At 45.7% G+C, this 13,678-nt stretch overlaps 1 protein-coding gene across 2 annotated transcripts in view; it reads left to right on the forward strand.

Annotated features, from left to right (window-relative positions):
* CDC42BPA (CDC42 binding protein kinase alpha) overlaps positions 1-13,678 on the forward strand; it is a 488,866-nt gene that overhangs the window by 123,459 nt on the left and 351,729 nt on the right. For both annotated transcript variants that reach the window (XM_033938547.1, XM_033938546.1), the window contains exon 2: positions 910-1,001. In XM_033938547.1, the coding sequence (XP_033794438.1) occupies positions 910-1,001 (92 nt within the window). The remainder of the gene's footprint in view (positions 1-909; positions 1,002-13,678) is intronic.

Consider the following 13,678-nt stretch of genomic DNA (forward strand, 5'->3'; position numbering starts at 1 on the left):
GGCTTTTTAACATTTTGTTCCCTGATTCTGTAAAAAGCGCCTGCTGCAATGCACCTAGATCGGTGCACCTAGCTGATCTAGGCACCTAACTTCATTTTTAATTGGTTCAATCAGCTCTGTTAATTGAACCAATTTGGGGTAGGCACTGAACTCTGTAGTAGCCATGTAGACATCTACACCAAAGCGCCTACCCAAAAAGTAGGCATGGTTAGGGCCAGAGTTTGGGCATGGATTGTTAGGCACAGGTATTTTAGGTCAAGAAAGCCCTGGCCTAATATGCCAGCTTCTAAGTTTTTGATGCCTATCTTTGTGATTCTATAAATGGTATTTAACTTTGAATGACATACAGTAAGTTCTGTTTTCCTAGGCGCCTATTGATTTAGGTGCAGTTTATAGAATCAGGCTCTTTGTGTTCTCAAGATAATCAGTAAGTTTTTGATGGAATTGCAGAGAATAGGCAGTACAGATCCAACCTCATGCAGCTACCTTTTCCATGTTCTTGAGCTCATTAGCATGATATAGCTTTGTAGCTTGGTGTTTCTGAAGCTGGCAAAACAGTGATCCCAAATACTAGAGACACGATGGCTAGAAAATGGAAAACAACTGCTCTGGCAGTTTGCAGATACAGTATATTTAACTATAGACTTGCTTGCCGTATACACACCTCCTCATTTTTTTGTTAAATATATGGTTAACACAACCTAAATTCAGAAAAATGAACCTGAAATCAAATAGACTTGGCAGGTAAATGTACATATATTAAATGGCAAAGCTTTTCTTTTGAAAATTAAATTTAATGATGACATTGCTCATAATTTAAAGGTTCTTAATTTGTTCTATATTTCTGATTTCAGGTACTATTTTATGAAATGTATTCATAAACATGATTGGTATTTTCCTTTATTTCAGCCAAACCATTTACTTTCAAAGTGAAGCAGATGCGATTACATAAAGAAGATTTTGAAATCCTGAAGGTGATAGGTCGAGGAGCTTTTGGAGAGGTAAGAAATCTTCAGTTTAGCTAATACCTTTTCATCAGTAGCTCAGAGAGAGTTGCATTTGGGTACAGGAGGCATTTTCCTGTCCTCAGAGGGCTTAGTTTAGATAGTGCCTGGGCAATCCACAATTAAGAGACCTTCCCACTTTCCCAAGATCCACTAGGGATATGAAACCTGGCTTCACTAGTTCTCACCACACTATAATCTATGTTATGTGTCTCAAAAGTTAAGTCTTATACTGGATAGAATAATGGTGGATCTGCTCTGTTATCAACATTGACCTCAAAATCCAAAGGATAATGCTCGATCATAAGCAATTAAGCTTTAGATAGAGTCTGCTTATTATCATAGGCCTATACGGAAAAAAAGCATGAAGTAAAAAAATTCCTAAGAAATCTACAATGGGAGAAAAAACTATCATTCCAAAAAACCGTATGATAACCAGTCAAAACTTATCTATACAGCATAAGACTAGAACTGATAGAGGGTTGAAGATATTTGCAAAAAATATATAGTATCAAATTCAATACTATTTATACTACTTAGCTGGCCAACCAAGATCCATAGATTTGGATTCAGTCTGTTCTTGAAAGCATCAAATCTTCAGATCACCGACGGTTGTAATCCATCATAGAAAAAAGAGCCCAAAACCAGATTCAGCCAAGAAGTTTGAAAAAAGCCATCCAAAAGTAATCTCAACAAGAGATCCTGCAGGGCCTTGTTTCATGAGGTCGCTGCGTCAGGAGACAACCCCCTTCAAACTCGCTCATCTAGACTACTTCAACACAGACAATAAGGACATTCAAGAACAAGGGCTATCCACACCTCACCTTCACCAGAACACAAAAGCTGCCTGGAGTGGAGAAGCTGTTTATTAAGGTTTTGGTCAGCCTTGAGGTGATTTTAAGCTGTTTTTTAGCAAAAAAATTCTCCAGCAGCAGCCATCTTGAATTTTCCTAATTTATTTATTTTTTCTAAGTTCTCAAACTTCTCCAAAATACCTCGTTTTGCTTCCAAAGTGCTAAGGATGAAGTCCTCTTACTCTAATACCCCTATATCATGCCTTCTTTGTGAAGGATGGGTGACAGAAAAGCATCTTTGTGCCACATTGAACAAAGTGGGGAGGCGAGAATTTCTAGTTTAGCTCCCATGCAGCCTCTGGTGCATGGCACATGGCTTTGGAGCCTGTTAGGGGAGAAGAAATTTCCCCAGGAGCGCTGGAACAGTGGCACAGTGTGGCAAACTGGCACAGAGGCTCCGCAACCAAAGAAGAGGCATCTCCTTCCTTCTAAAGGGGAAGGAGGGTTGCCTAATAAGTTTTTTTACACAGAGTTCATTAATCTGCTCTGGCAGGTGTATGTGCATGGCCAAAATATGCTATTTAGGTCTGCTGAAGAGCAACCCTTGGTGCACGCCTCTAAGAATCCTCAGAGTGCCGCTTCTATGGGAGCAGAGCTCCTTCTTGACTCTGATCATCAGTTGGATAGGGATTCAAGGGAAAAAGTTCAGTCTTCATCCCCTTACTGTCTCAAACTGAGGTGTCCCTGATGGGAGATTCGGATCCAGGAGAGAATCCCTCCATATGGCGGCTATATGAGTTTTTGGCCATGCCAGACACTAGAAATGAGTCTCTTCATGAGTCCCAGCACCAGTGTTCTCTTTTGAGCAGGGTCAGATCTCAGCCCATGTCCTTTCTGTGGCATTTAGACATAAAACTCCTGGTTACAGAGCCCTGGGAAGTCCCAGAAGACTCTTTTAGAGGGGTGATACCCATGACTAGGCTTTATCGTCTGGATCAAGAGTTCCAGCAAATGTTTGCTATGCCTCCCTGGTGGCACAGGCAATTAAATACATATCCTTGCCCAGTGAGGGAGAAGATGTGCTGAAGAATACACAGGAACGTAGAGTGGATATGGTCCTCAGGAGGCAGTTTGAGGCCCCTGGCAGTTAAGGCATCGTCGTCAGCTGCTGCTTTCGCAACAAGCGCCTGAAATTCATTGCTGCAAACCCTGTACATGCCAGCTCTTGTGCTGGCAGGAGTGTAGACTAGGTGGCTGACACACTTTATGATGTAATTAAAGTCATGGCAAGAGTCTCTGCATACTCCATTTCCACTTGACGTATGCTGTGGATCACATGGGTGGGCAAGTCAACCTCCAATGCTATGCTTAGCAGACTCCCTTTCAACGGACAGAAGCTTTTTGGCAAAGGCCTGGATGATCTTATAGCCAGTGTGCAAGATTGTCGTCCCAAGTCCTTACCGGCTTAAGCAGCTAGAAGCCAGAACCCTCATGAAAATAAATTGTACGATGTGATACCCGCCAGTGAGTTTTCTCAGGTGCAGCCCCCACACTCTGGAATTTATTTCCAGAGGGGCTACATCTAACTCCACACTACTTCTACTTCACGAAGTAGGTGAAAGCCTGGCTTTTCACCCAAGCCTCTAATACATAGGGTGATTGACTATACACTTCTCCCTCCGTATCCATGGGTGTTAGATGCAGATCCGGTCCAGCGAAGTGTGAAAACCCCCAAATAACTTTTTGGCTGGCTCTGACCCACCCCTGCCTCATTCTGGACCTTCCCGCCTCCCTCCTAGCATCCCAGACCTTACCTGGTAGTGTAGTAGGCTTTCGGGGCAGGAACAATCTTCCTATGCTCCTGCCCCATGCAGATCACTCATAGAAAATGTCTGCCATGAGTTCCCGTCGTAGTCTCAAGAGACTACGGGAACTCATGGCAGCCATTTGCTATGAGTGATCTGCACTGGGCAGGAGCATAGGAAGATCGCTCCTGCCCCAAAAGCCCGCTAGACTACCAGGTAAGGTCTGGGATGCCAGGAGGGAGGCAGGGAAAGTCCAGAATTAGCTTCTTTTTTTTTTTTTTTTTTTTTTTAAACAAAAAAAATTGTGAATAACTGAATCCGCGAATACTGAAACCGCAGATTCAGAGGAAGAAGTGTATACTTATTTTGCACCAGGACTAGCTTGCTACACATACTATAACTATATCAGTTCCTTATATGCTTAACTGTATAATCAGTTTGCCTGAGTTTATCCCCCTATCCGTTTATCCCAACAGACTCTGTATTACCTGTCCCCATCTAACTGCTCTTGGCCTCTTGGCTATAGGATAAAAAGTATATTGTAGAAAAGTATTAGCATCATATCTGTTATTTGAATGTTCTGATTGTAAACTTATTAGTTGTTTCATAAATATTATGCTGACAAGGTATTGCATCTCTCATTTGAATTTCGGTGCTGATATAAGTATATTTTTAAATTGTTTTAAGGTAGTCTTATTATTAAGTTTAAATTTGCTGATTTTGAGTTTACCTCACTCATTGCATTTGGTCTTTTTACTACTGTTATGCTATTAACAAAAATGTAAGTTTTATGTTAAATTGTACTTGATGTACTCTGCCTTGGGTGAATCTCTTCATAAAGGTGGTTAGTAAATCCAAATAAATAAATATTGGTCCTCTAAAGCATCTTTCCCTTGAAACATCACTAGCTAGATCGAAAGCAGGACTTAAAAATGTTCTTCCACAGAGCTTTAGGGGATGTTTGAATCAGCTTCTATTTTACTACCGTATTTTCGCGGATATAACGCGCACCCGTGTAAAACGCGCACACGGGTATAGCGCGCAGAAATCACGATGGTATGTACAAAAACTTTTGTATACCGCGCTCACGGGTATACCGCGCATGATGCCCGACGCTCCTTTCGCCCGCCTTGACTTTCCGTGCGCTGTCCCGACTCTCCGTTCACCCCCCCTGACTTCCGTGCACTGCCCTGACTTTCCGTGCGCTGTCCCGACTCTCCGTTCACCCCCCCTGACTTTCTGTGCACTGTCCCCCCTTGAAGTCCTGTCCCCCCTTGAAGGTCTGTCCCCATCCTGAAAGCCTGATGCCCCCCCCCCCCCGACGTCCGATACATCCCCCCCCCGGCAGGACCACTCGCACCCCCACCCCGAAGGACCGCCGACTCCCCAACAATATCGGGCCAGGAGGGAGCCCAAACCCTCCTGGCCACGGCGACCCCCTAACCCCACCCCGCACTACATTACGGGCAGGAGGGATCCCAGGCCCTCCTGCCCTCGACGCCAACCCCCCCCCCCCAACGACCGCCCCCCCCAAGAACCTCTGCCCGTCCCCCAGCCGACCCGCGACCCCCCCTGGCCGACCCCCACGACACCCCCACCCGCCTTCCCCGTACCTTTGTGTAGTTGGGCCAGAAGGGAGCCCAAACCCTCCTGGCCACGGCGACCCCCTAACCCCACCCCGCACTACATTACGGGCAGGAGGGATCCCAGGTCCTCCTGCCCTCGACGCAAACCCCCCTCCCCCCCCCAACGACCGCCCCCCCCAAGAACCTCCGACCGCCCCCCCAGCCGACCCGTGACCCCCACGACCCCCCCACCCCCCTTCCCTGTACCTTTGGTAGTTGGCCGGACAGACGGGAGCCAAACCCGCCTGTCCGGCAGGCAGCCAACGAAGGAATGAGGCCGGATTGGCCCATCCGTCCTAAAGCTCCGCCTACTGGTGGGGCCTAAGGCGCGTGGGCCAATCAGAATAGGCCCTGGAGCCTTAGGTCCCACCTGGGGGCGCGGCCTGAGGCACATGGTCGGGTTGGGCCCATGTGCCTCAGGCCGCGCCCCCAGGTGGGACCTAAGGCTCCAGGGCCTATTCTGATTGGCCCACGCGCCTTAGGCCCCACCAGTAGGCGGAGCTTTAGGACGGATGGGCCAATCCGGCCTCATTCCTTCGTTGGCTGCCTGCCGGACAGGCGGGTTTGGCTCCCGTCTGTCCGGCCAACTACCAAAGGTACGGGGAAGGGGGGTGGGGGGGGTCGTGGGGGTCGGCCAGGGGGGTCGCGGGTCGGCTGGGGGGGCGGTCGGAGGTTCTTGGGGGGGGGGCGGTCGTTGGGGGGGGGGGGGGGGGTTTGCGTCGAGGGCAGGAGGGCCTGGGATCCCTCCTGCCCGTAATGTAGTGCGGGGTGGGGTTAGGGGGTTGCCGTGGCCAGGAGGGTTTGGGCTCCCTTCTGGCCCGATATTGTCGGGAAGTCGGCGGTCCTTCGGGGTGGGGGTGCGAGTGGTCCTGCCGGGGGGGGGGATGTATCGGACGTCGGGGAGTCGGCCGGGCAAGAGGGCTTGGGCTCCCTCTTGCTCCGATCGTGGATGCGGGTGCGGGTGGGAGCGCGTGCGAGCGGTCGTTCGGGGTGGGGGTGCGAGCGGTCCTGCTGGGGGGGGGTGAATCGGGCGTCGGGCGGGGTGGGAACTATGTTTAAAAACTTTTGTATACCGCGCTCAGGCATATAACGCGCGAGGGGTATGCGCGGTAGGTAAAAACGAGTATAACGCGCGCGTTATATCCGCGAAAATACGGTACTTTCTTCCTTCCTCCGGCTTTAGTCCTTTTTATATATCTTTTTTGTTATTTAATTGTAAACTGTTTTGATGGAGGACGTATATCAAGACTGGCAATAAAATCAAAAACATAAAATTTGGGTTTTAGAATCCTTGCAAACTGTTTGGTCTTGAGGGCTGCTAGAATTATTATCCAGCCGTTGAGGTGATTATCTAATTCTTTAGCAATCCTAAAGAACTTCTGTGAACTGCTGTTTTTCTCCAAGAGAGGTTTTCCTGAATTCCTTTATAGTTTCTCAAACCTGATTGGATTACAGTGCTTTCTTATCAGACAAGATTTAATATCCACATGTAGTGATTCTAATTGACCCTCATTCCTTTTTAAAATCTGCATATCATTATTACATAACCAGACATTTTTCTTAGTTTAGAATTTTCCTTTTTTTTAAAGGTCAAGTTTATTTTACTTGATTTACTGCATATCAGTATCATCTACATGGTTTACAATAAGAATAATCTTAAAATAAGTTTAAAAAGAAAAGGAATGCCATATATCAAGGTACGAAAGAACAGTACAAAGAATAAAGTCCACTATTATTTGAATGCTCAGTTAGTTAAAAAAAAAAAATCAATTCTGCCTTAAATTTTGGAAAGGGTCCATTTCTTTTAATTCAGTGATTACCTTATTTAAAGAATACAGTACGTTTTAACTATTCGCACAACCAATATTCACAATTTTGCTTATCCATGGGTGCATGAATTGTGACCGCTATTTGCCATTTGCACCACTATGTTTGCATATTTGCAGACCTTCACATTTAAAAATTGGCCGCCTTTGCTTTGACTTTCACCTTTGCTTTTGAAAATGGCTACCAAGCATCCAGGGAGTGAGTTGCAAGCAACTACACCAAAAATAAAGAAACGTGTCATGTGTCTTAGTGACAAAATATGTGTGGTAGACTTCATTCATACTTTGTCTGAAAGTTCTCTATAGATTTTGTTGAATGCTATTCCATGCAGGAACCTAACCCTATTTTTACTAGAGAATCATTTTCTGCGGTTTTGAAGAACCACATGTAGGACTGGAACCTAACATTTATTTTTCCATAGATGCTTTGTTTTGTAATTCATGGTTCGAGAAGATTTTCGGAAACCATACTGCCGCGAATAGCAAGAATGCACTGTAAACTAAAAACTTGACAGAATATGGAGGATTAGTTTAACCATTAGGTAGATTAGATGGTTGCCTAAAGCAGCTGTTTCTGTAGATTCTCCTGGGGGAATTCTATGCTGCTGTGCAATGCAGAATTTGCAGCAGAATTCCCTACTTCCATAGATGCGAGTTCTGCACTTTCAATGCAGAATACAGTATGGATGCTATGGGTATGGAGAGGGATTGTGTGTGCGCATATGCTATGAAGAGGGGGTGAAGGAGACAGGTGGGGGCTTGCTGGGAGTTAGGGAGAGAGAAGGGGGGGGGGAGAACTGTAGAATGCAGAGAGCTGCAGAAGGTAAAGAACTTGTAAAGTGACTGTGGGAGGTAGGAGAAGAAAAATTGGAGATAGAGAAGAGCCAAGAAAGCTAGAGCTGAATTTACCAAGGGAGGAGAAGATTTTTAAGCACTGGAGAAAATGGAACCTGAGGGGGAGGATTTCATGCCTGCAGGTGTGTCAGCCCTACAATGGAGGAGTTTTGCACAAGAAAAATTACATTCTGCAGAATTCTCCCAGGGGGATGGGGGGAGGGACAGCAAAGAGCAGCTGCAGTCAAACTAAAACAGTAGATCTTGACAGTCGTATCATTTCAAAGAACCATCAGCAGCAACTTTTACCTTCAGAGAGAATGATAGTTTTTCAAGTAGGCATTTACAGAGAAATTCTATACAGGACGTGCTGCAATTAGGTGGCAGTAGGCCCTCTACTGCTGCCTAACTAACCAATTGGGGGCACATTAAAAAAAAAATAAAAAATTGAAGGTGCCGTTCTAAGGTGCCAGACTCGCTTCGGTGGAGGTACATAGGGACGCCTAAGGCTGGCAGGAGTGTGGTTTGCACTGGAAGAGGCCTTAAATGCAGGCCTATAAAATGCTAGCCTATATTTAAGGCGCCTGTGATGACCCCCCATAAAACAAACAAACAAACCACAAAACATTCCAAAACAGCTGTGATTCTACAAACGGTGTCAGTGCGTGATTGACATGCAATCGACAGCTGTTTCTTAGGCAATGCCAATACTGGTACTGTTTATTGAATCCAGCAGTAATTGGTGTAAATTGTCCCCATTATGTATGATATCCAATTATACCTTTTATATGATTGTTTTAGAGAGCTGGTGTTGGAATAGTCAAGAAGTTTGAGTTAAATTATCACAATCTCCAGTGAAGGCAGGTTGTCTAGTGATCTTAAAAGCAATTGAGGGGAAAGTAAGGCCTAATATCCCCAGCAGCACCCCAGAGAATCACCTAATTTAACACACTTAGAAATATAGAAATGCCTTAATTTAACTTCTTGTATATCCAGCTTACTCTCTAATTGAAACACCACATTTCTCAGCACAAATTTTACTTATTGATAGAAAAAAATCTGTGAAAAGTATCTCCTACCTTTTTCAATTGCAGTTTTTCATTCAAAAGAATGTTCTGACTAACAGAGCAGTATTCCTCATAAAAACTTAATTATATCTTACGAATGGAAATTTTGCTAGCCAAAAGTGAAAACCTATGTGTGTCCTATCACATGGGTGAGGCCACTGCTTAAAAAAAATGATTTATCCTTAAGTGGTGAATAGCAACCCAAACAGACTAGAGGTAGGTAAGTGAAGATATGGAAGAGAACAAAACAATATGTGGTGATGAGTAATGAAATTCCAGAGCTTTCTAGGTAAGACTAGAATTTTAGTTCACATTAACAGGACTTTGCATGCCACAGTGGTACTGAAGCCTCCCTTACTTTAGTTATTTCTGCCAGCTCAATTGGATATGTTTCAGAAGTCTCTATGGTTTTAATTCAGCATTCAAGCTTTTCTTTCTGGCCTTGGCTAGAAAATCTTATTATAACATCATGTCAGATTCTGACCTTTTGTTGTTTTTTTGTGATCTCCATAAATTAACTGACCTACCCCAATCAATTTTTCAGCTGGAAATAGAGATCAGGCAGATCTACAATCATTTATTTTTAAAACATCTATTCTCTGAATTTTTATTTTAATGTTGCATTTTTGTTTTTCTTACCATGTCAGAGAAGCAAACCATTAGTGTCGGATACCGTCTTAGCTGTGCATGGAATATACAAATGTGAAGGAGATCCAAGATGGCGGAAGGGACGGTTAGCTGAGCATCCTGGCATAGACGTTCGAGCGAGCACCGGCTTATTTGTTTCTGAGAAGAATTTTTCTTACTTTACAATGCTGAAAAGAAGAGGCTGAAGCGCCGCTGCAGCCTCGTGGTGCCCCGGCCCAGCAAGATTCGGCAACATCGACGAACTTCTTCGCCGGATGCAGGAAGTGTCTGTGGCAGCATCAGTATCCCCGTTGGAAACACTTGGTAGTGAGTCAGAGGTGGTTTCCTCGGGACTGGAGATCTTGCTGAGCCCTGATGCTAGAGCACCTCCCCCTCTTCCTCAGACTGCCAGCATCCTGCGGGTGGAGGAGCAATCGGAAGGCGGTGAGCTCTTCTCCCGGGAGGCTTTGGACATCAGAGAGGGCAGTTTGGAGCTGGATTCCTGTTTGGAGAGTCCCGTGGAACCTGAGGTATCCAACAATAAGAGGGAGTACTGCGAACAGGAGAGTCGCCAACAGGAGGAGAGGTCAGTTGAACTGAGTGTAAAAACTGAGTCTGAAAAACTTTCTATAATAGAGAAGCCCTGAGAAGTAACCCTAGATGCTATTTGGGATCTAGTGGCAGATCTGGCTAAATCTATTAAGCCACAATAGTGTCAAGTGGAACAAAAATTAAATACTCATGAAACATATATTAAAAATCTTCAAATTGATGTGCAAGACCTTAAAAATTCAAATGTTGCCTCTAAACAGATTATAGAAACATTAATGAGAGATAATATAAATCTGAGAAGGAAATTAGAAGCATTGGACAATATTTCTCGTAACAATAATTTCAGATTAATTAATTTTCCTAGAGTTGCAACAATACCTCCGAGAGATATGTTAAAACGTTATATGATGGAAATATTGGAAATTTCAGAAGAATTGTTGCCACCGTTTACCCAGGTTTATTATCTATCTATATGAAAAGAAGAAGGACAACACCAAAAACCACAAAAATTACAAGATGACCAACAGCCACTAAACATTTTGATGATGTTGGAACGTTCAGATAGGGAAATGGCAACACCAGCAACATTACTTCTTACAGTTGCCTTAGCACCAGATAAAAACTGGCTGCTGAGACTTTTCATTAAAAATAAATTAAAAAAATTCTTGGGATATAGAATACAAATGTTTCCAGATCTGGCACGAGATACTCAAAAATGTCGTCGTGAATTTTTGATCTTAAAGCCGGGAGTTATTGCTCTTGGAGCAACTTTTTTTTCTGCGTCACCCATGTAAATGTGTGATATTGTATCAAAGGCAAAAATATGTTTTCTTTGATCCTACTCAACTGACAACCTTTTTGTCAGCTGCACACCTGAAAGCAGGGACAACATGAGTGCTTAATGTTTAATTTGGACGCTTTCTTCAGTTGATTGAATTCCCTGTTTTCCTTTCCTTTTATTTCTATGATTTATTTTAGCATGCTCGCTGATCACACTTCTTGGATCTATGATTTGAGGACTTGAGCTGGAGTTAAGCTTTATTTTTCTTGTTTGTGGTTATATATATATATATATATATATATATATATATATATATATATATATACACACACACACCGTATTTTCACGCATATAACGCGCGCGTTATACGTGTTTTTACCTACCGCGCATACCCCTCGCGCGTTATACGCATGAGCGCAGTATACAAAATTTTTTTTACATAGTTCCCACCCCGCCCGACGCCCGATTCACCCCCCCCCAGCAGGACCGCTCGCACCCCCACCCCGAACGACCGCTCGCACGCGCTCCCACCCGCACCCGCATCCACGATCGGAGCAAGAGGGAGCCCAAGCCCTCTTGCCCGTCCGACTCCCCAACTCCCCGACAATATCGGGCCAGGAGGGAGCCCAAACCCTCCTGGCCACGGCGACCCCCTACCCCCACCCCGCACTACATTACGGGCAGGAGGGATCCCAGGCCCTCCTGCCCTCGACGCAAACCCCCCTCCCTCCAACGACCGCCCCCCCCCCGCCGACCCGCGACCCCCCTGGCCGACCCCCACGACACCCCCACCCCCCTTCCCCGTACCTTTGGTAGTTGGCCGGACAGACGGGAGCCAAACCCGCCTGTCCGGCAGGTAGCCAACGACGGAATGAGGCCGGATTGGCCCATCCGTCCCAAAGCTCCGCCTACTGGTGGGGCCTAAGGCGCGTGGGCCAATCAGAATAGGCCCTGGAGCCTTAGGTTCCACCTGGGGGCGCGGCCTGAGGCACATGGGCCCAACCCGACCAGTGCATGGAAAGTCAGGGAGGGTGAACGGAGAGTCGGGACATAGAAACATAGAAACATAGAAAGGTGACGGCAGAAAAGGGCTACAGCCCATCAAGTCTGCCCACTCTACTGACCCACCCCATTAAGTCTGAGTGCTGCTCGACCCACGTAGGGATCCCACGTGGATGTCCCATTTATTCTTAAAGTCGAGCACGCTTGTGGCCTTGATTACCTGCGTCGGAAGTTTGTTCCAGTGATCCACCACTCTTTCTGTGAAGAAATACTTCCTGATGTCACCTCTAAATTTCCCTCCCCTGAGTTTGAGCGGGTGCCCCCTTGTGACCGAGGGTCCCTTGGGAAGGAATATATCGTTTTCTACCTCGACACGACCTGTGACGTACTTAAAAGTCTCAATCATGTCACCCCTTTCCCTGCGCTCTTCTAGAGAGTACAGCTGCAATTTGCCCAGTCTTTCCTCGTATGAGAGACCCTTGAGTCCAGAGACCTTCCTAGTGGCCATTCGCTGGACCGACTCAGCTCGAAGCACATCTTTACGGTAATGTGGCCTCCAGAATTGCACACAGTACTCCAGATGAGGTCTCACCATGGTTCTATACAGTGGCATTATGACTTCAGGTTTGCGGCTGACGAAGCTTCTATTGATACATCCCATCATTTGCCTCGCCTTGGATGAGGCCTTCTCCACCTGTTTGGCAGCCTTCATGTCTGCACTGATGATCACTCCCAAGTCCCGTTCCTCTGAAGTCTTAGCTAGTGTTTCTCCATTCAAGGTGTATGTTCTGCATGGATTTCTGCTGCCGAGATGCATGACCTTACACTTTTTAGCGTTGAAGCCCAGCTGCCATGTTGTGGACCATTTTTCCAACTTGATCAGATCCTGCGTCATACCATCCGTGGGATTGCTTCCACCCACTATATTACACAGTTTGGCGTCGTCGGCGAACAGCGCTACTTTACCCTGAAGCCCTCGGGTCAAGTCCCTTATGAATATGTTAAAAAGGGATGGTCCCAGGACTGACAGTGCAAGGAGAGTCGGGGCAGTGCACGGAAAGTCAGGGAGGGTGAACGGAGAGTCGGGACAGCGCACGGAGAGGCGGGGCAGTGCACGGAAAGTCAGGGAGGGTGAACGGAGAGTCGGGACAGCGCACAGAGAGGCGGGGCAGTGCACGGAAAGTCAGGGAGGGTGAACGGATAGTCGGGACAGCGCACGGAGAGCCGGGGAGGGCGAAAGGAGAGTCGGGGTGGCCAGAGGAGAGTCGGGGCGGGCGAAAGGACAGTCGGGCTGCATGCGCGGTATACCCGTGAGCGCGGTATACAAAAGTTTTTGTACATAAAATCGTGGCTTCTGCGCGCTATACCCGTGTGCGCGTTTTACACGGGTACGCGTTATCTGCGTGAAAATACGGTATATAACTGGAAATGCTTTATTCTTTAATTAGCTTCATCTTTCTGTACAAGTGGATACTTGATATGTTTATGGAAAATATGATAAATAAATAATAAAAAAGGAATATACAAATGTTTTTCCTTGTATACCTTACTCATAAAATAAATTGATGAATCTTCAAAATGTTTCCACACTTTTATTTTTTTAAACACTGTTTATTAAATGTCTCAAAAGCAAATTACATCACTTTTTCACATCACCCTGTTTTGCGATGCATTTTTTCCAGTGTCTTACTAACTTCTTAAGGCCATCAGAAAAGAATGTTTTTGGTTGAACACATAGCCACTGATGCACCACATCAGAAG

This window comes from Geotrypetes seraphini, chromosome 3 (genome assembly GCF_902459505.1).
Source record: "Geotrypetes seraphini chromosome 3, aGeoSer1.1, whole genome shotgun sequence".
NCBI lineage: Eukaryota > Metazoa > Chordata > Amphibia > Gymnophiona > Dermophiidae > Geotrypetes > Geotrypetes seraphini.